The sequence below is a fragment of the Tigriopus californicus genome, chromosome 5 (genome assembly GCF_007210705.1).
Source record: "Tigriopus californicus strain San Diego chromosome 5, Tcal_SD_v2.1, whole genome shotgun sequence".
Lineage (NCBI taxonomy): Eukaryota > Metazoa > Arthropoda > Copepoda > Harpacticoida > Harpacticidae > Tigriopus > Tigriopus californicus.
The window spans coordinates 13,484,436-13,510,191 of NC_081444.1; the positions used below are offsets into that span (position 1 = coordinate 13,484,436).

Consider the following 25,756-nt stretch of genomic DNA (forward strand, 5'->3'; position numbering starts at 1 on the left):
CTCTCTCTCTCTCTCTCTCTCTCTCTCTCTCTCTCTCTCACACACTCACTATCGAGCGAGAGAGAGCGAGAGAGGGAGTGGGAAAGAGGAGAGTCTTGTTATTGTGGGACATGCCTGGAGACTCCCTGATGTTGCCTTGAAACGTGGTGGAACACGACCAGTTCTTCTCCATGCACTTGGAGGAGACCTGATGGTTCGTTGAAACCATTGTCGGTGAAAAGAATCGGCAATATGGTGTGTTGCCGAGCCACAGAACAAGGATTAGATGGACACAGAGAAAATAAGGAGAGGCCCTTTTTGCCCTCCTCTCTCTTTTCGTTCTCCTCCTTTTTACTCCCCGCCTTTTCTGATGGAGCAATCTGGAGAATGCCCCTCAAGTAATTGATTTGGAAACTTTTCAGACGATTGAATTCCGGGCCTTCGTTGTTTCACTTGTTGCCTTGTCACATTGCGAGCTCTCTCGGCTAGCCACTCTCGTGTTTGGCCTCAACCATACCTTCTTGGCCTTTTCTGCCTATCTTTTTGGCAAAGTCAACGAACATTCATTGCCCGAAGCCATTTCTATGAGAATAAAGACATAATATACAATGCACATGCCTCAAGAGCCGAGGCAAACGAAAATTTCGAGACCTACTAATTCAACCTTGAAAAGAGAGAAAGCTTTCGAGACATTTTTTCAATTACGCGATTTAGTTTTTTTCCCCCTCTCCATGGATTTAGTGGTAAGTATTTGTCTTGAAAGTTTCATGGTGAAGAATGTTCACCTCCTCTAGATCTTTACTGGTCTTTGAGCGGTGGAAGAAACCTTATTTTCCCTCCCAAAAAAGAAGTTGGAAATGCCTTCAGGGAAGACGGAGAATATGGTTGGTCTCTTTCCAGTGCTTCACTATCCTTTGGGGCCAAAAGAGCAGACTGCCTTTATTCCGTCATTCTACAAGCCACACGATTCCCTAAGGCCACAAAGCCTCTCACCATTTCTGCTCCTTTTTTTCCGACGGGTTTTCTTTTCCAATTTCAAACTAGGTAGGTCTGAAGTGAAACAATCGCTTAGACGGGCTGAAAGTTTCTGGGTTAGAAATGCTAGAAATGTTCCATTTCTGGTCTCTGATCAATCCTTGAAAACCCCTTATCGTGGTTGGTTCCTTTTTTTATACAAGTAGTCTCAATTTGGGAAATCTTATTCTGAGTTCCAATGTGTTCCAGTTGGCTCGTTCCATAATGGACCATTAGAGGAAGGAGAGGTGCAGACTTGGAACAGCTCATAAGTTCCAGAGTTGAGAGGCTTTTGGCTTAGCTTGGACCTTCAACGCAGAGCCTCGGATGGAGAGAATGATATTGATCTTCGGTGTCACGATCCCATGTCCCAACCTCTGGAGAGCACTAAACTTTCCTAGTCTCTTCACAAGATAAACTTTCAATGGTTCCCATTGCTTACAACATGGCCGTTAGGTGTGATTGATTTTCGATTCTCCCTGCCAAATTACTCTGTGACACTCCTCACACGGTTCATATTGTTAAGAATAGTTTTTCTTCCGTTATATGTGTAATCTATAAAAAATTAAAAATGACCATCGAAAGTCATGTCAAAAGTCACGCAATGTTCTGTAGAGGCACTAATATATTTATCGGAGAAGATCCGCCCGCCGTTTTTCGGGAAATTGTTTGCAAGTTTATGTTTATAAAATATTGAACACCGTATTGAGAAGACAACAATTTTGGGTCCTGTTTGATCCACAGTACCTATGTAACTCATTTCATCTGTTTTCCTTCGATTGTCTGGTTTGGACTCTGGGAGGTTTCTTGTCATTTATCGTGCGACAGGGTTGTCCGGATATTTTGGGAGAAGTGCGGCAGGCAATTATGGCTAAATGTGGGCTGCTGTCAAAATTTATCAATAAAGCGTTCGTTGTATATAAGTATTAGAGTACTAAATACTTTTTATACTTTTACGCCAAGTAAAATCCTCTTCTTGCCATCTGAATTGTCATACATGATTATGTGAAACTTAGCGACCTTAACCTTAACCGATGTTCAGAAGATGTTAGATCCTTTCTGTTCAGAATGACGCAATTTAAAACAGAGTGGCAGATGCAATAAACAATATTGGAATCTGATTTGAATTGATAGTTGGCCTCACAATCGAGAACACGAGACGTAATGCGTAACAAATACAGTTTGCAAGATCATTTCAAGTTGTAAGAACCAACATGCATGATTGCACGACTGACTCTTGGGACATTGATGAAGTTCATAATCCTAATCCAAAAGGCCAACGATGCAAGTGTTTTCAGTAAAGAAACAATGCGATTATAACTCGCTTCCCAAATCTTGCTCCACAATATCCGGACAATCCTATAAATTTGTTTTGAGGCACGTGTGCTTTCTCATTTCTTGATTTTTCCCGGAAAATTCGGCCCTCTGTCGTGACAATCTCTACGTGTTCACGTTCGAGGCCTTTCCACATGTCGTTCAACTCGCCCAAAGCCAATAATACTCATGCTAGCCCACTGTTATGGCAATTCCAGATCACCAGATGCCAAGAATGAGGCCATCCAAGCCAATTCCAAGGAGAATCTTGCCCCACAAGCGTTCAGGAATGTTCCCTCAATCGCCAGCTACGGTGAGTACATTTACTGTGTTTAGAACATGGGGAGCACATACGTAGTAGTGCCCATGTGCATTGCATAGTACGTAGGGTCTAACGCCATTACATGAACTGATCTGAGCTCTACGCCTTGTTCCTGTTCTTCTCGTTGTGGAGAGTCAACATGAAGCTAGAAAAGAACTCCATCTGTCTGGCGTTTTATGATTTGACGTCGAGGCCGATCCCTCGAGGCCTTTGTTGAGGCCAGATATGATGGATTTGTTGTGGCCTTGCTTGCATCAGAGTAATAATCATTTAGGACGGTACATGCGCCTTATGCTACGCGTTATTACCGGCACTTATGAGGTTTCTGAATGGATGTAGGGTAGGTGCTCTCTACCTTAGTGTTGGTGCACGGAACGTTGTCCTTTGTACGTTGTGGGTATAGTTGAGGCCGAAGATATGACAGCCTGTTGTTAAGATCAGTTGTGCCTTTAAGTCGAGCAACTCCTGAATGAACGCTTGAACATCGTTTATCGTCAATTTAGTATTTACGCTGAATTTAATGCGTCGGATTCTCAATGAAGAATAATGATTCGTCCCTCCATTTTTGGGACCAACTGCATGATATAGGACAGACATAGACGAGGTGTCAGTTTTCCTGCTCCTTCCATGTGCCCTTAGTTCTGTGGGAGAAATCAGAGGCAAACCAGCATGTCAGGTTCAAATGGAACTTTTCTCTTGATTCTTGATTAATACTCTTCACATCCCAACAATATCAATCCATGCCCTATTTTCAGAATCTGATGACAGTTTTGGTGATTATGCCAGCGCTGAGCAATCATTCACTAGTGTGGTCAGCACAACTAGCACGATCCCATTGTTCACGGCCTCGGCCTCTTTGGAAGACCTTCATCAGCTCAGTGATGATCAATTGGACGATATCAAGATCCAGGACGAGACCATGGGCTCCATCTTGGACGCCATGACTAATCTGAAGATCCAGCAGAGGGTCGAAGTCCCTCAACCTGATGAGGATGAACGGGAAGCCACTCCCATCAATGATGAGACCCTCATGGACACAACAAAGACCTTAGAAGAGACATTGAATGGGACTTTCGCCAAGGAGGAAACCCCCACGAATGTTGTTGATGAGACTTCATTGGATAAGACCTTCGAGAAGCAAGGCGAAGAAGATGCTCATCCTCTGGAGATTGACTCATTTGCCACTCCATTGAAGATGAGCGATTCGGAGAAAGGAAAGCCGCTTGAGCAAGATGAACAAACGATCGCACCCGATTCCGCTCAAGAGGCGAGCTCAGTTCTGGATGAAGCTCACGATAACGAAGTCATTGAAGCATTTGATAAGCCTAATGAAGAGACAAGTGTCACAAGTCTGCCTGAGACTACGCAAGTTTTAGAGGAACTTGAAAATCAGCTGGCTCCAAGTGAAGTGCAAGAGAGCTCCGTCAAAATGACTGAATTCAATCTGCCACACCTCGATGCAAATGACCTTGGAGGAGCTTTTAGTATCTCGTTTGGTGATGAGGATAAGCCAAAGAAGAAACTGGCCAAGAAACCCGTGCTGAAGTCCACGGGGAAAACATTCAAGAAGATTCGTGATCCAATTACGCCCAACCAAAAGGACATTACTGGATCTCCAAAGAGCACTTCCAAACTTTTGTCGGTTGCTATTCCAGAACCCTTTGTTATCAAATTCGATGAAGTCACAGCGGATGATCCATTCAAGGCCTCGAATAAGATGATGAATTCTCCGCCAAAACAAGACCTGTCTTTGGAGACCATCAAAGATCCCTTTCAAACCAATTCGAAGGTGGCAAACTCTCCCACCAAAGAAACCATTGAACCTTTCAAAATCGAGGAAAAGGTGGCCAATCTTCCACCTCCAGACACTGACGCATTTGAATTTTCGACGACTCAATCGCAAAATGATGGTACAACGGTTTTAGATGGTTTCGTTGCACCCACGGATTCACATCAAGAAGCTACCGTACAATATTCCAATGAACCAACAAATTCCTCGCTACCTTTGAAAACTGACGACGACGAGCGTAGTAAGATATCAGAGGCGAGAATGACTTCATCGTCTTGTGGTGAAAACGCTGATATGTTCAAGTCTTCGGTTGACGTGAAAGACTCGCCAAGTTCGAAGGAAGTGAACGATGCATTCGAAGCGTCCAACCAAACGGTCAATTTACCTGTAGCTGAAGATGTCGAGGATCCGTTCAAGTCTTCAAACAAAATTCCTAATTCGCCAGGGCCATTGGATATGGACGATCCCTTTAAATCTTCAAACAAAATGATGAATTCCCCAATACGAATGGAAATGGAAGACCCATTTAAGTCCTCGAGTAAAATCGTGAATTCACCAGGACCAATCGAAATTGAAGACCCTTTCAAATCTTCAAGCAAAGTGTCAAATTCCCCGGAAAAAGTGGAACTGGAAGATCCCTTCAAACCGTCGAGCAAAATCATGAACTCACCGGGATTGATGGACATGGAAGACCCTTTCAAGCCTTCCAGCAAAATTGCAAATTCACCGGGCCCGACAGAAATTAAAGATCCTTTCAAATCTTCGAAAGAAATCCCGAATTCACCTGAACCAATTGAAACAGAAGACCCTTTCAAGTCTTCCAATAAAATGGCAAATACCCCCGAACCAAGGGAAACGGAGAGTACCTTCGCATCAGCTGAAGATGTTGAAGATCCCTTGAAGTCTTCAAATACATTGATGAACACTCTCAATGCAACAAGTGGTACGAATGATCCTTTGAAGCCCTCGACAACCTTGGCCGATTCGCCTCCGTCCACATCTGAAGAGATCTCTCCCGTTCCAAAACAGGGGCCAACTGAATCATTGGAGGAGAAAGAAATGAACCCTTTCCAATCCAAATCCAAGATTATAAATTCTCCCGACAAATCAGATGTCTTGAAGGCCAGCCAAAAGCTGCCTGAATCCCATGAGTCAGAAGGGAAGACCTTAACCACATTGTCCGAATTCCAAACCTCTTTGACCGATTTACCTCAAAGTGATATTTTGGATTTGGAGGATCCTCTAAATGAGGATGATCTTCCCGACTTGGTGAAGATCAATCCTCCCTCAGTGGAGAACCTAATGAATAATAAGCAAGACAAATCTGGGAGTGGGCGTTTCTCCACCCCTGAGTTCGAAGCTGATGAAAAACGCCTCAAAGACGAGGAAGACTCGGAAACAACAAACAAAGTTGAGGTAAGAAGATAACACACTAATTCTTAACATAATCGGTTCTCCGAAAAGGCAAAATTATTCATATCAAGTAGCTTGATGAAAACGGGGGGAACTGTATGTAGTAATGATCCCCTTTTTAGGTTCGAACATTATTGTCAAATGGAGTGCCTTCTCATTACAAGAACGAATCTTCAACATCGACAAACAAATTAGGAAATGAGTCAGATTATCGCCGTATCAGCAAGTTGATCCAGATTCAGCAAATAACGCGGAGATAGTGTAATAGATTGTAAAATGTTAAAGCCCGTATTTTTCAGTTTAAAAAAGAATTCAAAAAGTAAGAAGTATCAAATTTGCTCGATCGAGGTTTTTAAATGATAACTTTTAATGATAACAATAAAAAAATAAAATATTTTTTTTTCATATTGGAATCGATTTTTTGGGGTTTCTTCAACTAATTTAAATACATATTAAAAGAATACGAAAAGATAATCCATTACAATTATCCTGAAAATGAATCGAATAATGTGAAAAGGATTGTACAATTCCATTGCATTGAAAGGCCAAACCTGCACCATTTTCAATGACCTCGAGAGAGCACACGTCTTACTCCAGGGATCCTCTTAATCAAATGACATGTCGCTATTTGTTCAAAACTCATTTCCATTCATAGGTTGCTCCCAGCGCCGTGGCTACCATTTCTCCATTTAACATTCAAACCCCATCCAAAGAATCGTCGTCTACCTCCTCTCACTGCTCACTGTCGACACCTCTGGTGAAATCTTCCAATAATGTCAGTCTTTTGGGCACACCTCGCCATCCGCCCACGGAATCGAGCAGGAATATTGAGCTGAATACATCACTGAACGATTCTACCTTGGCCGTAAGTCTCCTCCTTTTCATTCATTCATTCATTTCGGATTCCCACGTGTTATTGAATACGGGGCTAATTAGTATTTATTTATATCATTCGTGATCTTTCTAGAGTCCGTCGTCCATCCTGAAATCGCGGGGCGAGGACATCACGGATATGCAAGTGAAAGAGATCCTCGTCCGGAATGAGTTGCTCTGGCAGCAACATCTACTGGACAAGGATCGCGAAATGCACGATAAGGAAACCAAGATCAAATCCATGGAGCAAGAGATCATTCTCCTGAGTAAAGAGAACGAGGATTGCGTCGAGTCTAATCGCCAGATGATGTAAGTGAAGAGTGTGCAGTGAAAGACACGCGTAATACTGACGAACTGACACACACTTGAGTGTCATTTCTTGAGGGCCGATCCGCTTATTGGGGGTGGGACAATTGAAGGAAGGTGGAGGATGCGGTTTTGCATTTCGCTTTATTGCCCAAAGGGGATCTTTGGGGGGGGGACTTCTTGAAATGCCGCTACTATACAAATATAAAGACCTTTTTGGGTTTTAGGGCATAATGATGTAGACATGTATGAAACAAAAGAAGTTATTCCCCTAACCAAATGAGCAATTTCATTGGGTTGGATTGGAAATGTATTCATCAATTCAATTATACACATTGCTCGGTGGATGTATCCACTCAAATATTGAAGAATACTCGGGTTGAAAATAACGTGTTTNGGTTTTAGGGCATAATGATGTAGACATGTATGAAACAAAAGAAGTTATTCCCCTAACCAAATGAGCAATTTCATTGGGTTGGATTGGAAATGTATTTTTTTTGAACGATGCTGAAGGCGTGGAAAGGGACGTGAAAGGGTTAAAATGACTAAAGTTGATTTCTTCAAACATGCATGGACATGTGAATTTCAGTTCATGCTCTGTCCAATTTAAAGTTACAGAGAGACATCTCTTGGCTGAGGATATATCAGATTCTGGAGAGGAGCAAGCAAGGCATTGCTAAATACCCCTAAATGCTGGAAAATTCCTCTTCATACATAATAGCTATTGATGAAAAGAAAAAAAAATTAAATGAACAAGTCCAACAAGGTTTCAAAGTCAAATCTGGAAGGCGACCCCGTTGTCCAGAATATGATAAGATGTCCCATCTCGTCTGTTCATACCATCTTTCTTCCTTTTTCCTGAATGAAGGATTGTGGTGGAGGAATATGAGAAGACCATCTCCGAGATTCTCTCTGAGCGAGAACGAGATCGAGTGTGTCACGAAATCGAGAAGGACAAACTCACCAGTGAGCGGAATCAGATCTTTGACGACCTCCGATCAGCGGAAAGATCTTTCAACGATGTCCATCGGTAATTTATTCATTTTATTATTCTAGTCCTTTTCGTATAGTTTCGCTTTAATCCAACTCATTCTCCAGGAAATACGAGCGAACCAAAGAGGTCATATCTGGTTTTAAGCAGAACGAAGATTCCCTGAAATCGAAAGTCAGCGATTTGGGCGCCAAGTTGAAACGATCCGAGGACCGCTATGATCTCCTCCGAAACCACGCCGAATCCAAACTGGCCGAGTAAGTCATTGGACAACAGTAATTTTCACAAAACTGCTACAGATATTCGGGTCTTGTGTTAGTCGTGCAAAAAGTGATCTAGAAGCTTTATACAAGTTTGAATTTCATTCAAAGTGCATACAAAATTGGCAGTGCTCAGTTTTCTTTCAAGGCTTGGAGACTGATTGAAAGACGGTGATCACCCTCTGTTATGCACAAAAAAAAGCTATTATCACTTTGCCCCCACCAAAACCTAGCATTTGTGAAGGATGTGGTGGCAACCTACATTTCTTTCACCTGACAATTTACTTCATCAACTCTAAGAAAAATTCCACCTTCCTGTCAATATTAGCATAACACTGAATTTTTAATCTTTTTACATTGCCTGTCGTCGAGCAGCAAATATTTTTAATACATCGTTCTGTAACAACGAACCAAACGTATCAAACCGAAAAAGACATTGTGATAATTTTGAATAATTGGCATGCAACAATACCTTAAAACTACTGCCTGCTTGGAAAAGCAAAATCTGCGCTGAAATGCTTATTGGAGGCAATGCTTAGTTTAAAAAAATGTTTTTAAGAGCCTTTTCATTTTTGGATCTTTTTCCTCTATTGGAACTTCTATTTATTGAATACTGGTTAAAATACACGAAAGCATCAACTCTTTACCAAAAGCGTGCGTCTTGAACTTTTTCATTTCTGATATTGAGGTCCTACAAATGTAGCGCTTAAAATCACTCATTTCAGAGCTAATGAACGGATTGAGAGCCTTCAACAAAGCAGTCAAGCGAACATTGCTCGACTTCAAGCCCAATTGCGGAAGGCTGAAATGCACGTGACCTCCTTGGAACGAACCGTGGAGCAAAAGACCCGCGATAACGAGGAGCTCACCAAGATCTGTGACGAACTCATTGCCAATGTGGGATCATAAAACCGTCGGTCCCATCACCACTTCTCTATGACACTATTTTTGTATGATAAATCATGGTAGTAGTATTCCTTCTTTTTTTTTTATTTTTCTCTTCGTTTGGCTATAAACACGTAAGTTCATCCTTAAGAATAGCAGGAATATCTAGACCATTTTTCCAGTCACGTCTGTCTGCCTTCCGGAATCCGGCAGCCAAGACGTCCAGTCATACAGTCATTCATATCACATTTATCCCTTGAGTTGGGCCAACATGGCCTCAATGTCTTGATCTTCTTTCTTTTTGGTCGTACTTTCGCCAATGGTCCCGGCATGGACCGAGGGAGCTTTCATCATCTTGCCCGAGATCTCGATGCCGATCTCGTCCAAAACTTGGTTCACCACCAAATCTTGCTCAGCTTCATCATCTGAATCGGCCAATATGTCGTCCAAGGCATCATTCACTAAAATGGAAAGGCTTTTCAACTTATGGTCAACTCTGGGACTTGAATGACTAAAATGACTAGTTTCGAAGTTGCATGTATCACTTCGGTTTGAACGGAAAAATTCGGCGTGATGGATTCTCTGGCACTGAAGCAATATTTAGGTCGAGATTTTAAGCTAGAGTATCCATACAACGACCGCAAAGTGGAAGCAAGCAACCGTAACGGGGATACGAGTCGACTAATCGTTCATACAGGGTGTAAAGAAATTAAGGGCCTCCATGGCTGTTTTATCGCAACATTTCTCCCTGCTCAAAGATTTTTTTGACATTAAACCACAAGCATTCCTTAAGAGACTCTGTTCAGTACATAGTAGCTTATTACAAATGGTCTATCGACATCCTAGAGGCGACGAGTAACCCTCTGATAGAGTGCCGTCAAAGCAATGTCTGAAAATTCAAGTGAGCGCAGTCTGAAGGTCAGGACCAAGGTTAAGGGGCATCCTGAAGGCCGGTATAGACCAAGGAACTGAGCCTTTCAGTGTTCATCCTTAAACCATTGGAAAGTGGAGACCCTCATGCAAATGCCATAAATCCTTTTAGAACAGACCGGGCCGATGGCCGAAATCTGGATTTTCAAGACTCAATCTTTAGGTGGGCAAACATCAGAAGGTTATACCAATCTTCTTTGGAGTAAAATCGGATCATTCGTGGCATGGTGTTAGGTTTTTCAACAATCCCTTTTATTGTAAACTGGAGATTCAATCTGATCAAATCATTCTTTGAGTTAGGGGTTGGATTTTCAGAAGCGACCAAGAGCGGCCCTTAATTTCATTTCACCCTGTTTGTCGGTTAAAGTTCAGATGGCCTTCAGGGGGTCACAGTAAAATTTCGCAAAAGTTCATTTTACCTTTGGAAGCACCTCTCGGGCCTACCTATGTACTATATCAAAAATCTGCAACTTACTGGTCTCTTCCGTCATGTTCATGCGTTCGTTAGCCATGGCAAAGGCTTGCATGTCCTTGTTCATTTTCACCGGATCCATGATCTTGTTCATGTTGCCCATCGTCTTGGAAGTCTCGCCCATGGCCTCGGCTATCTTGACATTGGCCCCCATGGCTTTGGCTTGAAATCCCGCAGCTTTAATCTGCCGTCAAAGAACGAGAGAAACTATTTAATCCACCATTCATGTCTGGAATGGGGCCACTCCTATTATCGTTGTTGTGAGGGACTCATCCGCATGAAACCAAAGGGTAGGACCATCTTTGGGGGTAAACGTTATTTTCCACCGATGAGTTGGCGAAGCTACTTTCTTAAACTTAACCTAACCTAATCAGACCTAACCTAATACGATATTAATAACCCTCTCTCTAAGTCTCTCCTTAAACTTTTCAACATTTTGTCACAAATTCAAAAAAGTAGCCTCGCCCACTAATCGGTGGAGAAAAACGTTTATCGAAATCGAATGGGTGGGTCGAGGAGCCCAAGTCAGTCGAGGCAGGCCCGGAACTCCCGAACTCCGATCAGCCTGAGCCTGCCCACGGGTCAATGTGCCGGGTCATACCATTATTCTCCCTACCATCTACGTAGCTCTGGGCGTGCTCTGGGCGTGCTCTGGGCGTGGGGTTACCTGACTAGACGCGACGAAGGTCCTTTGTTTCTGTTTTCGGATTTGAATGAGTTGTTTGGCCAAGATGGTGCACACGTCCTTTTGTCCGGCCTTGGCGGCCTTTTTGATGTCCATCTCGAGTTTCTTCTCCTCGCGCTCCAATTGGGCTCGATCCCGGCCAACATCCCGGTCCACGCGTCGCAAAGCCCGCTCGTTGTCCCGGGTTTGCTCTGAATCCCAAGGATAGCTCACCCATGCATTCATTAACAATAACAACAACAACAACAACAACCCGTGTGTGCCTGCGTCGACTTTGAAGGTCACTCAGGTTACCTTTCAGGGTGGGCTTCTTCTTGAATAAGGAATCCATGCTTCAGACGCTTCAGACCCACCAATCCCACTCTCGTTTGGCCTCAGTTTTTCTCTGAGCTCTTATCTGGGCCCCAAGCTCGACGATACGGACGATAGAATGAGTGAGGACTTCAGCGCTGGCGCAGAGGACCTATCTCTCTATATCTATCTATCTATCTACCTATCGAAGTTGGTAAAAATGAGCAAGTATGAATCAGGCCTTCAATGATGAGTCATAAAAGCCCAACACAAACCAGGCCAGCTCAGGCCCAGGCCCAGCTGACCGGCCCTCATTTCCAGGCTTTGTTTTGATTCTCCAAACCAGGCTGGCCATTTGGTCACCTGGCAAGGGTCTAAAAGGTCAGTGGCTGGGTGGGGTGGGTGAGGCTGTCCGATGGCAGGACTCCCGTTCGGCCTCGGCATCTGAGTTTGGATGTCCCCATTGAGGAATATTCCGGCTTTGTTGTCATAGCCCTCATTAATTATGACCTCACTCTGGGCATGACCACACGTTTGCCCATTGAAGTTGTGAAGAAAGCAATTCAGGCTGTAATTTAAATGCTGCAGAAAAAAGTTCGTGCTGGCTCTACCAATACGATAACCCATGGGTCAAAACCGGGTCTGAACCATCCAAACACATGCTGGTTGGGTTGTGAATTGAATGTCAGGAAAATGAAGTGATTTGGACGGGCTTGAGGTGCGATTGTTTCTCATCAATAGTAAAGGCTATGACGGCCAGCCCGGCATTGGCATTTTTTAACGACATGGGCTAATTTTTGGCATCCCTGTTCCGATTGAATTGGAGCGTGACGTCAGAATGACAATAATCTTCAGGCTGACCCAATCTTAGCCTCAAGCTCATCCTGCCCGGAAATCCCTGATCGGCTCAATCAAGCATATTTTCCTTTACTTAGTGGCTATTGCCGGTTGTCAATGATATTGCTCAACGTATGAAAGCCATGAATAGACATCCAGTGTCAGTCAATAGGAGAATAAACCTTATCTTTAAAGCCCATGAAGCCTTCATTTCAAGTTTGAGTCACGCTGAGTCGTTCGAGTTTTCGTAAACATTCTCCAATTGAATATTATTGTTTAGTGCGGTATTTATAAGTGTTTCAATATGGCCGTCACGCCCTCAACCCGCCTTTTATTCCCCGGCCCGGGTTCACGCTTCCACTCCATTCGATCAGTCCATGGGCCACGGGCTCGAACGGCCCAACGTAAGGCCATGGTCGACCGCTTTTTGCGGGTGGACCATGCGGGCGAGTACGGCGCGGACCGCATCTATGCGGGTCAACTAGCCGTGCTGGGCCGCCATTCCGAGACCGGCCGACTGGTGGAGCACATGTGGGAACAAGAAAAGGAGCACTTGGCCACCTTTAATCGCTTTTTGCCGCGTTATCGGGCTCGCCCCACGGTCTTGTTGCCCTTTTGGCATGTGGCCGGGTACGCCCTAGGGGCGGGTACAGCCCTCTTAGGTGGGTGCTGAGCGGGGGAGTGCATATATACGTTCAATGTGCACCATTAAGGTGCCGTCCTCTGCCTTATTGGCATGAAATAGATCTTATCCTTCCCTAAGCTACGGAACTTTCCCATGGACATGTGTTTTGTAGCAAAAATCATTCGAAATTTGAGCAGATGCCAACGGTCTTTCGGTTCAAAACGCTTAGACTGATGTTTTGTAATCTTTTTACTTTAATTCTTTGTGTTGGGCATCATGTCTGGCACTCTTTGGGTAACAATTCAACCTACCCTAAGTATTCTGGAGTATCGAGTGCGTCAAGAGAAGAGACGGGCCTTTTCTGTTCCCCTTGGGCATTGTGATGTCATTGGCCACATGCAGTTTGAATGTGGCAATGTCGATTATATTCCTTGGGACAGACCTAGTGAGTGAAAGCACTCGATCAACTTTTGGCCGTTGAGCTAGACCCTTAGGACTATAGGCAACATCTAGGCAAATATACCTCCAATGCTTAGACTAACATTGTGCGACAGGAACTCTTCCACTTCAGGCCTAGATCAGTACGTTGGATATAGAGGGCTAGTCAACAAGCCCTCTAGTTTGATAATCACTGGGGTGGTGGTGGTGGTGGTGGTTCTGTGACACAAGATTTGAGGAACTTTTCCTCTGAGAGTCCGTGTAATGATGAGCGAGCCGTACTTTTCCAGGCAAAGAAGCTGCCATGGCGTGTACAGTGGCGGTCGAGTCCTCCATCACTGAGCATTACAATGACCAGATTCGTGAACTCCTCGAAGATGAACCCGAGGTGCACAAGGAACTGATCCAGACCATCACTCAGTTTCGAAATGAGGAGCAAGAGCATCATGACATCGGATTAGAACAAGATGCCGAACAAGCGCCTATGTACGAAGCTCTAACCTCGGTTATCAAAGTGGGTTGTAAAACGGCCATATGGCTCTCGGAAAGGGTGTGATACACCTCAAACAGAAATATTGTAGATCAAAATCCATTCTGAAATATAATTTCTTAAGAATCAAAACCGTGTCATTTGTCATCATTCCGTACTTTTTTGTTCTTTGATGATGGTGTTATCTTCAGAGATAACTCGTTCTTAACGCCTACCCTCTTCTCTTTGTTGGTCGTTCAAATTAGCGTTGCTAGCTGGTGGCCTCCGTGGAGGTCAAAACCCTCAAAAGTAGCTCGTTTTCAAACTCAAGGCCCACGAAAAGAGTGCGTCCTTCGAGCTATAATTTGACCACCAAGAGGTTGATTCCATGGGAGACATTGAAATAGTGTTGAGGGGTCAATTCCGGCACCGGGGTTTGAACTCACGACACCTGGGGAGCATTGTTCAAGCTAGATATAGAGAATTAAAGACAAACTGGCAGGATATTTTAGAACTGGAATAGGTTCAGACAGTCTACAAATAGGGTCGGGTCCGGCGATTTGTTAGTAAAGAGGGATCTCACATTGAAAGGATCCGGACTGCAAACCAGGATTCTAGGGAATCCAGGAGTAATGAAGTTGACTCTGTTTGAATCCTTTGGATGTAATCTACATTTTCAATAATAGACCTTTCCAATTTCGGTGGAAATTCGGACTCCAACCAGTCGTTCATCAATCTCGTATAAACTACATAGAATACACACGGAACACATGATCTCAGGTCAGGAGTTCTTTAATAGAGTGATAATACTACCAGTATCTCCTTTTATTTGCCGAGGATAAGAAGTTTGTTTCTGGTAGGAATGGTCTGTTACTTTAAAACTAGTGCATCCTTGGCATTGGCAGATACGTTTGTTTGTTATCACCGGTACTGGCCGAAACGATTAAATGTCCGAAACGAGGTAGCCCAGCGCTCACAATGTAAGTACAAGACAATCATAAACCAGTGTATTTTTCAATTCAACTTCAGACAAACAAGCCGTCCTCGAGGTTTACGTGCCCGAAGGTTTGGCCCATTCCACGTTCAAAATGAGATTGTCGTAACCCAAGCGGTTGACCGTGGAGATGGCTCGAGCCGCATCTTCCTTCTTGTAGTAGTTGATAAAGGCGAATCCTTTGCACTCGCCCGTATTCCTATCCTTGGCCAAGAAGATACGAGCAATGTTGCCAAAAGGCTTGAACAGCTCCTGCAGATCCGTTTCCAGGGCGTTGGCGGAGACATTCGACACGCGAATAGCATAGGTATCTTCGTCTACAGCAAAAGAAAGAATATTATGACCCATTAAGTCTTCATATATCTGAATTTTCTATGAACCATAATTCAACCACTTACTTTTCCTTCGGTCAGGCATAGATTCGCCAATGCGATCTCGAGCCCCGCCTTCACCTCCTCGACGGGAAGGTGGGATGTATTTGCCTCCACTGGTGACATTGGAGGCTGAGGCGGTGGCCCCCGGACCGCCCGGCAGACCGGACCCACCCGCATCGTCCTCCTTGTCCACGTCCTTGCCGGCCAACGAATCCCGCAAGGGTCCCAACGTCTCCTTGTAAGGACAATTGGTGGTCCAATGGTCTTCTTTACAAATTCGACACTTGACCACGCCCTTGGATTTCTCCTTGAGTACGTCCAAGGCGGATTTGTCCTCGTTGTCCTTCTCAGACTCTTCCTTGTTGGCCACGAACTGCATGGATATCTCCTCGGCCACAATAGTGGTGGCGGGATCGGGTCCGGGTCGATCATCGGCGGACTCGCCGAACTTGGCCAAAGACTTGCGTTGAGCCACGGCCTTGGACACGAGTTTCCGCTCGATTTTGTAGGTCCGCACATGCTTGACGCGCTTGTCTTCGTCGTTGAGCGAGTAAGTCGTGACGATCTTGGTGTCTTTGCCCACCATCTTCTCCGAGGGCATGGGCAGGGAAGCGTCGGCGGGCTCATTCTCCTCGTCCCAATTGGAGCTGGTCATCTCGCGGGGTTCGGGCATGTTGAGGATTGTCAGACTTCTGATGTCGACCAGGAGGAAAAGAGGGAAAAAAACGAACAAAAGTGAATTACAATGTCTGAAACTAATTTAGTCATTTATGGCTCAGGCCCTGACCCAGGGCATCTCATGATCTGTACCAATATATGAGTCAGTCTTTGAGACCAACTATTCTGGATGAGATAAGGGATGTCCTCAATCCGGTCATATGTTCACATCGTCACGGAACTAGGCATTGGACTCACCTTTAGCATTACGGACATAATAATGACTTGGAGCATACACACCCACCCATCAATTCATGCTTTACTCTAACCTTATCTAGCCGAACTGAATGAACATAATGACATCTCCAAATATCTGCCCACGAATTGGAGTGGGCAGACCCAATTAAAAAATTCGACGAAAAATATCCTTTCATTAAATACGAGGGTGAAACCAAACCAATCGGGACTGCTAAATTTTCTCAAAAACTAAGAGATATCAAAAACACTCGATTAGCACCATTTATCGACCTAGTCACCGTGCACAACAAAAAAAAATCCCCTTATGCATCCTCTGCATCCAGTTGTCAAAAACATGTTGGGAGGCCTCCTTGGCAGGGCTGCCAAAGCACCCCTCACAGCAACATTAAGCTCAAAATTGATGGCGTGTCAGTGTCCAGCCCGCTTGTTTGAACTTTCAGTGTGGAAAAAGTCGCCAAATCTGGGCTGTAAACGTGCATAGGCTAACACATTGATCTTCCTTTTGGCCAAGACCCCCCTGCATTGTCCTGGGTTATGTTAATTGGCCCAAATCCTGAAGGGGTGGCTCGGACTGCTTAACTTTGCGTACAACGTTCTTTACCACCAAACAATATACAAGTTGTACACACTATCATCCGAACCGTGAGAGTTGGATCTTCCACATGAATCCAGCTTTGTAGTGGCAATTTCCAACGCAAGATTTTCAGCACGGCTGTCCCGATCTGTTGGGTACCACCCTCGTATTACTGAGGACACACTACAGGGTGGATTTCATACGGGGTTACAGAATTTGAGATTGAGAGCAAAAATGACTATATGGTCAAACCATTTACATTTAAAATTGGTGCCCCAACTGCCAACGGTATTGGCTTGGCATTGAAACCATTGCAACATTTTTTGAACAGCTTTCGACGGACGGAAGCCAAGGTCATCAAGTCATTTCTAGGGACAGTACTGAGTCTGCCAGTGGTGAGGCTGACTGTGGGGGTTTTCTGTGCATATATTTTGGGTCAAGCGCGACCAATTTGACTCATCTTTTAGACACTGAAAGGGAGTTCATCGAAGAGCCTCAATCCAGAAGATCAGTGTACCTAGAGCAATTTTTCAAGCGGTACTACCATAGATAACTTCATATATAGATCGATCAAGGGCGCTGCGATCGCGTCTTTTCGTCTCAGCTGTCGCTGGTGGAAAAAATGTTTCATTCATAGTCAAGCTACTTAGGACAACTATGGTGCAAATTTGAATCGTTGACGGCTCGTCCAAATTCGGAGTAGAAACCCCTAATAAGACTCCTTGTCAAGCAATTGCTCTCGTCCAGCACGCTTCATAAAACGGGTTTGAGTAAGTTGTCCAAGCACATTTTTAAGAACGAAATTTTGAAGAGGTTAAAATGGGGCTCAAGTTAAAGTTTTCATCCATGTGGTGGCAACACTTAACTGAAACCCAAGAAACAAGACTAGGTTCAGGCTGACCTCCAGAGGTGTCGGATTTGCCTTGTTTACGTATAGGCGCAATCATGTTCCCACATTCAAGCACATTGTTGGGAGATTGAAACGAAATTCCGAGTGCCTCATCATTGCGTTGCAATTTCGGATACATTTTGTTACACTTTCGAGATTTTCGAGATGCGGTGCTAAACAAGGGCAATCAATAGAGTACATGATTTGCTCTACGAATGTTCCAAATCTTTTTTTTACATGTTACGTGCAAGATGCCCTAAAAACATGTTTTTTTATTATTCTACCGCTCTTTCTACCTGTATATTTGTAAGATTCAAAAGAAATTAAGATTGAAGTAAATAACAAACGTTTCATGAGAATAATTCAACTTGCCTGAAGCGAGATTCATCAAGTCGGCCATTAAACTCTTTGATCTGAATGAAAAACTCCGGACGAAAATAAAAAGTTGTGATTGGTAATTTGACATTTACACTTTAACAGTGATAAAAAAATTCTAGGTCTTACGTAAATTGATAGTACCACATTGTCAATTGAAACATTGACAATCCTTAAGAAGTAAACCATCATCCACGAGAGCTGTTCTCAAATGACTCTACTGCCAAAAACAAGGTTTATGAGACTACATCCGAAGAAAATCCATTAGTATATGATCCTTACATAAATATGTTGCTCCTGGAGTTCGAAACGAAAATCTGAATGCATCATTAGTGCATTGCATTATTGTTACATTTCGTTACACTTTCGAGATAAGTTACTAAAATGAGGGCAAATGCGTATGTATGTGATTTGCAGAGCAAAACTACATTTTTTTTGATTGCATTATGCCAAAAACACTTTGATTTTTATCATATTCTAACGCTCTTTGTTTCATGTATGTTTGTAAAAATCAAAAGAAATTGAAAGAAAACGTGAATGATGACCATTTCATGGGAATAATTCAACTTGCCCAAAGCGAGATTTCACGAAATATCTTTTGTCCCTTTTCACCAGCGTCAGCTGACCTGAAAAAGACGCTCATGCGGTGCAGCTCCTGTTGAGCTTAAGCATTCTAGTTATGTTTTTCTATGGGTACTACATGCTTTTGTTGGTGACACTTTGTCCCGTCCACCCTGTACATTCCTGGAGTCCCACAAGGTACAAATCTAGCCTGGCCCTCTAGCGGCGGCCAGCCTCAACGCCTCGATCCCCAATTGATAGCCCACACAAATGCTTTAGACCTCGGACCACTTCAGGTTAGGTGATATCAGGCCTCAAAGTGAGCCTGCCCATCCAACTCGATCGACGCCGATTTCGACATCAATGACCAAATCATTCCCATGAGATTAGGCCTACCGGGGCCCAAATTCCGCCCCCAAAAACCTGTGGGGCTCGAATCTGTTGGAATTTTGTCCGGATTGGGGAAGGGGGCGGGGCACTTGTATGGATGTATGGATGATTACCTGATTCACGACTTCAGGGGCCTAGAAAATAGCCGAAATTTTCTGAGGAATGAGGAAAGGACGGCTGATTTTGGTTCAGAACAACGTGACACTCGAGTTCAGGGTGACGAAAAAGAGGTACAGCTTGAATACCGGCGTTCGGAGGATTGAAATGTTGGGCCAGAAACATGCCTGCATCAGACCCTGAAGCAGTCAATTGTAACAATGACAGATTTTTTCATCATATATTGAGGGTAAAATGACGATAAAATCATGAGCTGAAAGTATGTTTATGGTCGTACAATTTATTCCGATTGTGCCCTTAGTGGTCACTTCTTGGCCAGTCAACACACAGCCTCCAGCGGTGGAAAGGGCTGTTTCGGGCTGTGTTCTCTTTGGTAAACGTTATTCTCCACCGATGAGTTGGCGGTGCTACTTTTTTAAATCTTAACCTGACCTAATCAAACCTGATCAAACCATACCTAACCTAACCCAGTCTAAACTAACACGAAATTAACTACCCTTAAAGTGTCTATCTCAACTTTTCTAACACTTTGTCACAAATTGAAAAATGAGCACCCCAACTAATCGGTGGAGAATAACGTTTATCGACAGGGCTGTGTTCTCTTTCAATCCAGCGCTTTGGGTCGGCGTAGGTGACCATGAATCACATCAGGCATTCAAGTTGCTTCATCCAGATGGGTTGGGCAGGGCCCTAGGGTTGGGAATGGAATGCCCATGAAAATTGATATCGTCCGGATTGTAACCAATATTTATATTATTTCAAAATAATCATTTTTTCAACCATGACGCTTCACCTTTCTACGAACCTAACGGTATACAGAAAATCCAAACTCATCACGGTTTGGTCGGGATCGCGGGATCCCACATCCCCACTAGCTGGGCTGATTATTGACGGTAATTTCACTAATTACACATCGCAACCTCTCCAATAGGCTGTGCTTTTTTTTTCTTTTTTACATTCTGACTCTACATTCATGGCTAGACAAAAAAATGCATGCCTACACATTGTTTTCGTCTGTTTCATTCTGCTAGAGCCATGAAGCATCATGAGTCGGCACACGAAAATGACAATTTGAGGGAGGCCTACCCTCCATTCAAAGATTACCCTGGAGGCTGGACTTGAACTAAACTCTGCACACGTTAGTACTAGATCCTCCTTAGGATTTTGACTGTGTGCCAGCACTTCCACCGGGTAAAGATTAGGCCAAGGTACAAAACGCTGAAAAAAGGTTCGTAACCCCGATCCAAGTAATGCGATTATTTTTTGCCTGGATCTGCAACTTCCGAACCTCTTGGAGTCAACTTTCCGGCTGGGGTTCACTCATCCTTCCACAAAAAGATGGCTTAAGAATACACTTGTCATTTGAGAGAGACCTACCCAGAGACATTTTGTGGCGCAAATCTAGATTCGCCGCTCACAAGTCTACAGATCACTTTCATTTGCCATTAAAAAGTACATTCTTTAAGATCATGATCCAAGAGCCATCCAGATTTTGCAAGCCTAGCCAAAGATGACTGCGATGACTTTGATGCATAGCCCCTGGATGAAAACAAAGACCTTATTTTTAAATAAGTCATTCCTGTAGTAAGCTTGACCTAATTTCTTTGATCAAAATACACGATCAACCCACATTCAAGGGCTAGCCAGATCTGCCAACTCTAATTCTTAGTGGATCATATATGAACATAAAGTTAAGAAAACTGGAAACGTTTTTCCGTCTTAAAGTGCTGAGGATCCCATTCCCAGTAGCGGTAAGGAAGTCAGAAGACCTCATTTTTACAACTGAGAGCAGTCTAAAATCGATATAATCAAGTCATTGTTAATCTAGGCTAATGCTTGTTAACAAAATCGTTTGAAGAGTTTATTCATTGCCACGCGATCGTATAAAGTGGCACAACTATGGGTTGGACTTTCCTTAAAGATATAATTATTCAATCTTACACAGGAAAAAATGATGGTTTCCGTAGGATCTGATTCACGTAACAATGATTCCATGCTTCATGTCTATCGTTCTTCTCCAAATATTGAATTCAATCATGAGGTTTCGACGATGCTACCACTGAAAGGTTTTTCCCCCTGAAATCTACACACTAGCTTTGGGTCAAAGGTCAATACTTCAATGAACCCATTCTTCGGGTTTCAGTGGAACGCATGAACAATTTTTCAAGCATTGGCCTTTGACCCAGGAAGGGCCTGGTTCCTAAATACCCCATCATTTGGCCTTTGACCGGCCTTACTTTTGTGAGGCGGAGGGCAAATTGTACCCGCAACAACTTAATCGATGACACTTCGTTTCGAGCCAGAAAACTTGCTCCACAAAGGTCTTCTCGGCCTTTTTGGATCAGTAAAGTTTTTCAATCATTTCAAGGGTCTAGCCAGGTTTCCTTTGAGCAACCTATGCTCGACTTCACATCTGACCCATTTTGGATTTTGCTTCCTGAGAGAGAGAGAGAGAAAGGATGGAGGGCGTTCCCGATGGGCGTGGATGCAAAACGGTTCCAAACTCAATTATGGCCTGGCTCCTTTCGTCCCGAGACCGTCAGTTTCATCTTGGGTTTTGGGATGTCGGTGATCCAGAAGGAGGGGGGGGGGGACTCATCTATATTTCATTCCACCCAGCCAATCTTCAAAGCGATGAAACCTTGGCAACCGAACGAAGATCGAGGCTGTTGAAGGTGGAGGAGGAGGAGGATGAGGCTCAGGCTCTCTTGGACCTCATTCCCATCTCGCATTCTTAGGGCTAGATCGGGTTCCACATACATTATGCTTCAGTGGGTTTAGAGCATCCTAATTTCGCATTGTGTTCTACTACACACGTGCGCCAAGTTATGCTGGATCACCGTTATTCGGCTGTCGAGCTCATGGGAGGACTACATGTAAATGTGAGGAATGGTATCTTATCGAACATATCTTGGTTTGTGTAGCAAAGTTAATTGAACGGGAGAGACAGCATTGAGGACTGCATATACGCATAAGGGTGGTTAACGAGTCCCCAAAAGGGACTCAAGTCCCACGAGGCTTTTCTTCTTTCAAACAAAGACTCGAACTCTATTGTTTGGGCAACTCCAACCACCTACATGCCCGGCCTATCCTTGCAAATAAAATACCTGCAGCAAATTTGCAAAACAAAATGCAAATAAACTTGCTCAAACATAGGCAACGACATGCTGTGGAGCGCTATAAAGGCTATTTTTGCGTATCATACGCGTATCAAGCACTTTATAGATGAAAAGGATATTATGTCATAATAACTTCTTGCACCAGAATTTGAACCCATTAATACTTAGGAGAATATTCTTGCCTTGTTCACGCTGCCACTTATAATGATCGAATAGACAAGTATCTTGTACATCTTTAGTATTAGATGATAAAAGAAATCCGAGTTCAGCAACATTCAGCAGCGATGAAAATGTCGGAGTGAAACTATTGCAGTCATATTTTGTTATCAAAATAAGTTTCATATTTGTTTTTGAAATGGTGGATGTACGGTACAGCAGATTTTGTTATCAAAATAAGTTTCATATTTGTTTTTGAAATGGTTAAGAATTGTAGAAGGCAAACCATTCCAAATTTAATCATCTATCTTGTGACTATTTAGCCCATATCCGATAAAAGCATGTTAAGATGTGTCCGATTGATAAAAGTTAAGTATGTTACACAAACGAAACAATAAACTCGACATTGTATATCTCCAAAAAAAAGCCCGGATAAAAGAGAGGTAGAGCTACCTATGTGAAAGGGCTAGATGGAATATATAGGCAGGCGGTTAGAAGTATATCTGCAACCTTTTTTGTACTTTCAAATCAAAAAGTTTCATGGACAGAAATAAAAAACTTCATTCTGGCGATATAATGCTCCTAATTTGACCCAAACTTACGACAAATTTCATGGATTTACCAAAATATCGATATTTTTGCCCTGAAATGCCTGAAATTGCATAATGAATTGCAGAAAATTGTCAAAAATTGCAAAGTTTGCCTCTGCAATAAATTTGCAGAAAAATCTGGGATATGCAAGTTGTTTTTGCCAGATTTGCACAGTTTGCAGGATGCACGTTTTGGATGGCCCTAATCATGCTTAATGTCTTTTTGAGAATAAGTTGAATCTGTAGTGTAATGAACTACATGAATGATAACATGAATTGTCAGCAAGAGCCTTCTACTGTATTTTCTTTAAGATAGATTGCCCAGGAGGTAATTTTAGCTTTAAAACCGGCGCTTCTGTCGCATACCTACTTGTGTCATCTTCTCAGGGCTTCGGTACAAGCAGCTTTAGTTCGAAAAAGTTCACGTTGTTAAGGCAGTCTTACAGAAGTACTTTTTTTATCAATATCAAAGACTCGTGAGGACTCGTGACATCTCTATGACTCTCTTGCATTCCTAGTACAAAGAGTCTTTGGAACAGTTGAGGAGGAGTTCCAAATTGCGGACTTGAAGTTAACTTTTGTGAATTGGAGCAATTGTTTGGATTCGAGTGATGATAGAGATGCCCTTACACCTTCAAAACTCTTCTATGGGGTTTAAACCATTTCAAAACCGGAGGAACCGAAGGTAGGTACAAAAAGTGCAAATGGTAGTAGAGTAATTCTTCATTAGGTTCATGTGCCCCAAATGGATCTGGGGTTCATAGGTTGAATCCAAAAATCATAGAGCATACCACGGACTTCTAGAGACGTGGACTGCGAACGGACGCAAACATTTTTTTTTATCTCGTTCACTTTATTTCAAATAAGCTCTTCATGCGACCACAAGATCTCGTTGAATAGATGAGCTTGGCCAAATTTGAGCCCAAAACTATGCCTAGGGAACTCAGGAGACATGTTCAAAGTTATGTAGTAAACACTACATAAAATTCGATTTTTCGACCTTCTCTTGGTCAGCAACATAAGCTTTTGACAATGGGACTTTGAAACGATCCACTTTACAAGTAAATGGTACAAAACCGATCCACCATTAATTGAGGAGATCTATGTACATTCCTTATCTTATTACTTTAATTCAAAAAGCGGCTTAGAGTCGCTATGACCAAGAGCAGGCCGATTTGGCAGGAAGCTCGTTCACAGTCCATATTTCTAGAAGTTCTCACGTACACTTAACCCAGGTCTTATTAACTTTCACTTCCCTTTGTTCCGTAATCGACTCAGCAACAGTTACAATTTTCTTGACTTACATACATAGCTATCAAAATAATATGATATGATGTATAATCTCTGCCTCTCTCTCTCCCTCAAAAAATGTATTTCATCGCAGCGTTTGTTGAATTCCTCTATTCTGGCTTTGATGTTAGTCGACAATTCAACCAAAACGCAAACACGGGTCGATAAAAAATATTCCCTACCTTCCTGCCACATACATTTTTGCTCGAATTGGAAAGGTTTAATTTGCGGAACTTTGCATTTGCCATGTCATTTTTGTTTCTCAAAGAATTGATCGGCCAACGAATTTCATTTTGCCGCACTTGGATGGACGACTTCAAAGGTGATCCAAGCAAAGCAGTGGCCGTTATGAAACTCCATAGAAAACAATTTGAGCTGTTTTATTGGCTCAGTTGGAGGGTCTCTGTTGCCAAAAACCATCATGGCCAAGATATAGTGTTTCATGGTCTTAAAACTGAGACGACCTTCGGAAAGGCCACGAAATCCCCGAAAATTAGACCCCATGGAGAACTGCACCACTTGAAATGCTAGGAGAACGGATATTAAAAAACAAAGGCTAAGGCTAAGAACCTAGAACCAAGAGAGTTTTTTTTCCCTTCGCCATGTCACTCCAATCTTTCTCTTTCTCTCTCCTATTAATTGGAAGCTTCCACGAGAGTCCTGAGATAGTAGAACCTTCTACAAGCATCAAACACGGGCCATAGCGTTTCCTTGCTTGCCATTTTTTGTGGTTTAGCTCCTTGAAAGACCACGCGCCATGTAGTGTAAAAAGGTCAGATGTTCCGTTGAGCGTGTTCCTCTTGGTCCGATAACACTCCTACATCCCCAACCGATCCCCTCTACGTACTTCAAGCAAGTCCAGAAGCTTGGACAAGATCTATTAGTATTGACGTACTACCTTCATGTTCCATTTCTGGAAGATTCTTTTATGGACGCTGTTACCACACACATATACACACAGTGCCCACCCAGTTTAGAGAGTACATAGTACACGCCTATTCTGTTGAACAGTATCCCCTAATGATTTTCTAATGACTGTTTTCACTTTGTCTATCCACTGTACATGCTCTTGAGTAGTGTTGGGAGGCTGTTCCACATTACCCATCTTTATGGGCATAAGTCATTTTGACGGGCCACCCAGAAAGCAGGATCTTCGTCCCCGTCTCCCGGTGGAACATTCAACGTAGGTACTACGCACATTCCAGAACCATTGAAGGCTTGGCCTTTGTCAGGTTCTTTTTTCGATCTGGCACCCCAACCACCCCGCAGCTTACGTTCAGGTATTCAAATTGAGCTTGTTGACTATACGTACGCTCTTCAATGATGTACAGTAGGAGATTGAGCGTCATCCACATTCACTATTGTTTTGACGATAAGACAATTTCCGGTGTTAAATCTCACCTCGTCAATCGGTGATGGTTGGGAACACCATTTCAAATATTTGTGGAGAGACGTCGGCGACTGGCAGCTGAGACGCCTGGAGTCCGAAGGGCGAGTTGCATCCATATGGTTCACACAA

General features: G+C 43.3%; 4 protein-coding genes across 6 annotated transcripts in view; 2 read left to right on the forward strand and 2 right to left on the reverse strand.

The window, feature by feature from the left end:
* The window catches only part of LOC131880781 (transforming acidic coiled-coil-containing protein 3-like), a 10,972-nt gene extending 1,737 nt beyond the window's left edge, over nucleotides 1-9,235 (forward strand). The window contains exons 3-10 of one of the 2 annotated variants that reach the window (XM_059227479.1): nucleotides 2,526-2,620; nucleotides 3,385-4,931; nucleotides 5,103-5,834; nucleotides 6,487-6,696; nucleotides 6,799-7,013; nucleotides 7,879-8,040; nucleotides 8,109-8,258; nucleotides 8,987-9,235. In XM_059227479.1, the coding sequence (XP_059083462.1) occupies nucleotides 2,526-2,620; nucleotides 3,385-4,931; nucleotides 5,103-5,834; nucleotides 6,487-6,696; nucleotides 6,799-7,013; nucleotides 7,879-8,040; nucleotides 8,109-8,258; nucleotides 8,987-9,170 (3,295 nt within the window). In that variant the 3' untranslated portion in view covers nucleotides 9,171-9,235. Of the gene's footprint in view, nucleotides 1-2,525; nucleotides 2,621-3,384; nucleotides 5,835-6,486; nucleotides 6,697-6,798; nucleotides 7,014-7,878; nucleotides 8,041-8,108; nucleotides 8,259-8,986 lie in introns of both variants that reach the window. The other variant, XM_059227477.1, reaches the window with a different exon arrangement.
* Nucleotides 9,236-9,253: 18 nt separating this feature from the next.
* Nucleotides 9,254-11,805, reverse strand: LOC131880786 (charged multivesicular body protein 2b-like). Its single transcript, XM_059227484.1, has 4 exons — nucleotides 11,528-11,805; nucleotides 11,216-11,424; nucleotides 10,552-10,732; nucleotides 9,254-9,607 (listed from the first exon to the last, which is right to left on the reverse strand). The coding sequence occupies exons 1-4, from the start codon at nucleotides 11,562-11,564 to the stop codon at nucleotides 9,396-9,398; spliced, it is 639 nt and encodes a 212-aa protein (XP_059083467.1). The 5' UTR covers nucleotides 11,565-11,805; the 3' UTR covers nucleotides 9,254-9,395.
* Nucleotides 11,806-12,603: 798 nt separating this feature from the next.
* Nucleotides 12,604-14,046, forward strand: LOC131880787 (5-demethoxyubiquinone hydroxylase, mitochondrial-like). The gene is made up of 2 exons (XM_059227485.1): nucleotides 12,604-13,023; nucleotides 13,715-14,046. The coding sequence occupies exons 1-2, from the start codon at nucleotides 12,666-12,668 to the stop codon at nucleotides 13,978-13,980; spliced, it is 624 nt and encodes a 207-aa protein (XP_059083468.1). The 5' UTR covers nucleotides 12,604-12,665; the 3' UTR covers nucleotides 13,981-14,046.
* Nucleotides 14,047-14,878: 832 nt separating this feature from the next.
* On the reverse strand, nucleotides 14,879-25,756 carry LOC131880784 (eukaryotic translation initiation factor 3 subunit G-like). Of its 2 annotated transcripts, none has more exons than XM_059227483.1 (3): nucleotides 25,639-25,756; nucleotides 15,286-15,953; nucleotides 14,879-15,204 (listed from the first exon to the last, which is right to left on the reverse strand). In XM_059227483.1, exons 2-3 carry the CDS (start codon nucleotides 15,932-15,934, stop codon nucleotides 14,945-14,947), a joined length of 909 nt encoding a protein of 302 aa, XP_059083466.1. In that variant the 5' UTR covers nucleotides 15,935-15,953; nucleotides 25,639-25,756; the 3' UTR covers nucleotides 14,879-14,944. The 2 variants fall into 2 exon arrangements, with proteins under 2 accessions (XP_059083466.1, XP_059083465.1); XM_059227482.1 differs by lacking the exon at nucleotides 25,639-25,756 and adding an exon at nucleotides 19,079-19,221.

Coding starts and splice junctions, on each gene's coding strand:
- LOC131880786 (XM_059227484.1), bottom strand. CDS start 11,564: ATGGATTCCTTATTCAAGAAGAAGCCCACCCTGAAAG. Junction 10,733..11,215: donor CCTTCGTCGCGTCTAGTCAG/GTAACCCCACGC, acceptor CTTTGACGGCAG/ATTAAAGCTGCGGGATTTCA. Junction 9,608..10,551: donor GAACATGACGGAAGAGACCA/GTAAGTTGCAGA, acceptor TTTCCATTTTAG/TGAATGATGCCTTGGACGAC.
- LOC131880787 (XM_059227485.1), top strand. CDS start 12,666: ATGGCCGTCACGCCCTCAACCCGCCTTTTATTCCCCGGCCCGGGTTCA. Junction 13,024..13,714: donor GGCGGGTACAGCCCTCTTAG/GTGGGTGCTGAG, acceptor GTACTTTTCCAG/GCAAAGAAGCTGCCATGGCG.
- LOC131880784 (XM_059227483.1), bottom strand. CDS start 15,934: ATGCCCGAACCCCGCGAGATGACCAGCTCCAATTGGGACGAGGAGAAT. Junction 15,205..15,285: donor TATGCCTGACCGAAGGAAAA/GTAAGTGGTTGA, acceptor CTTTTGCTGTAG/ACGAAGATACCTATGCTATT.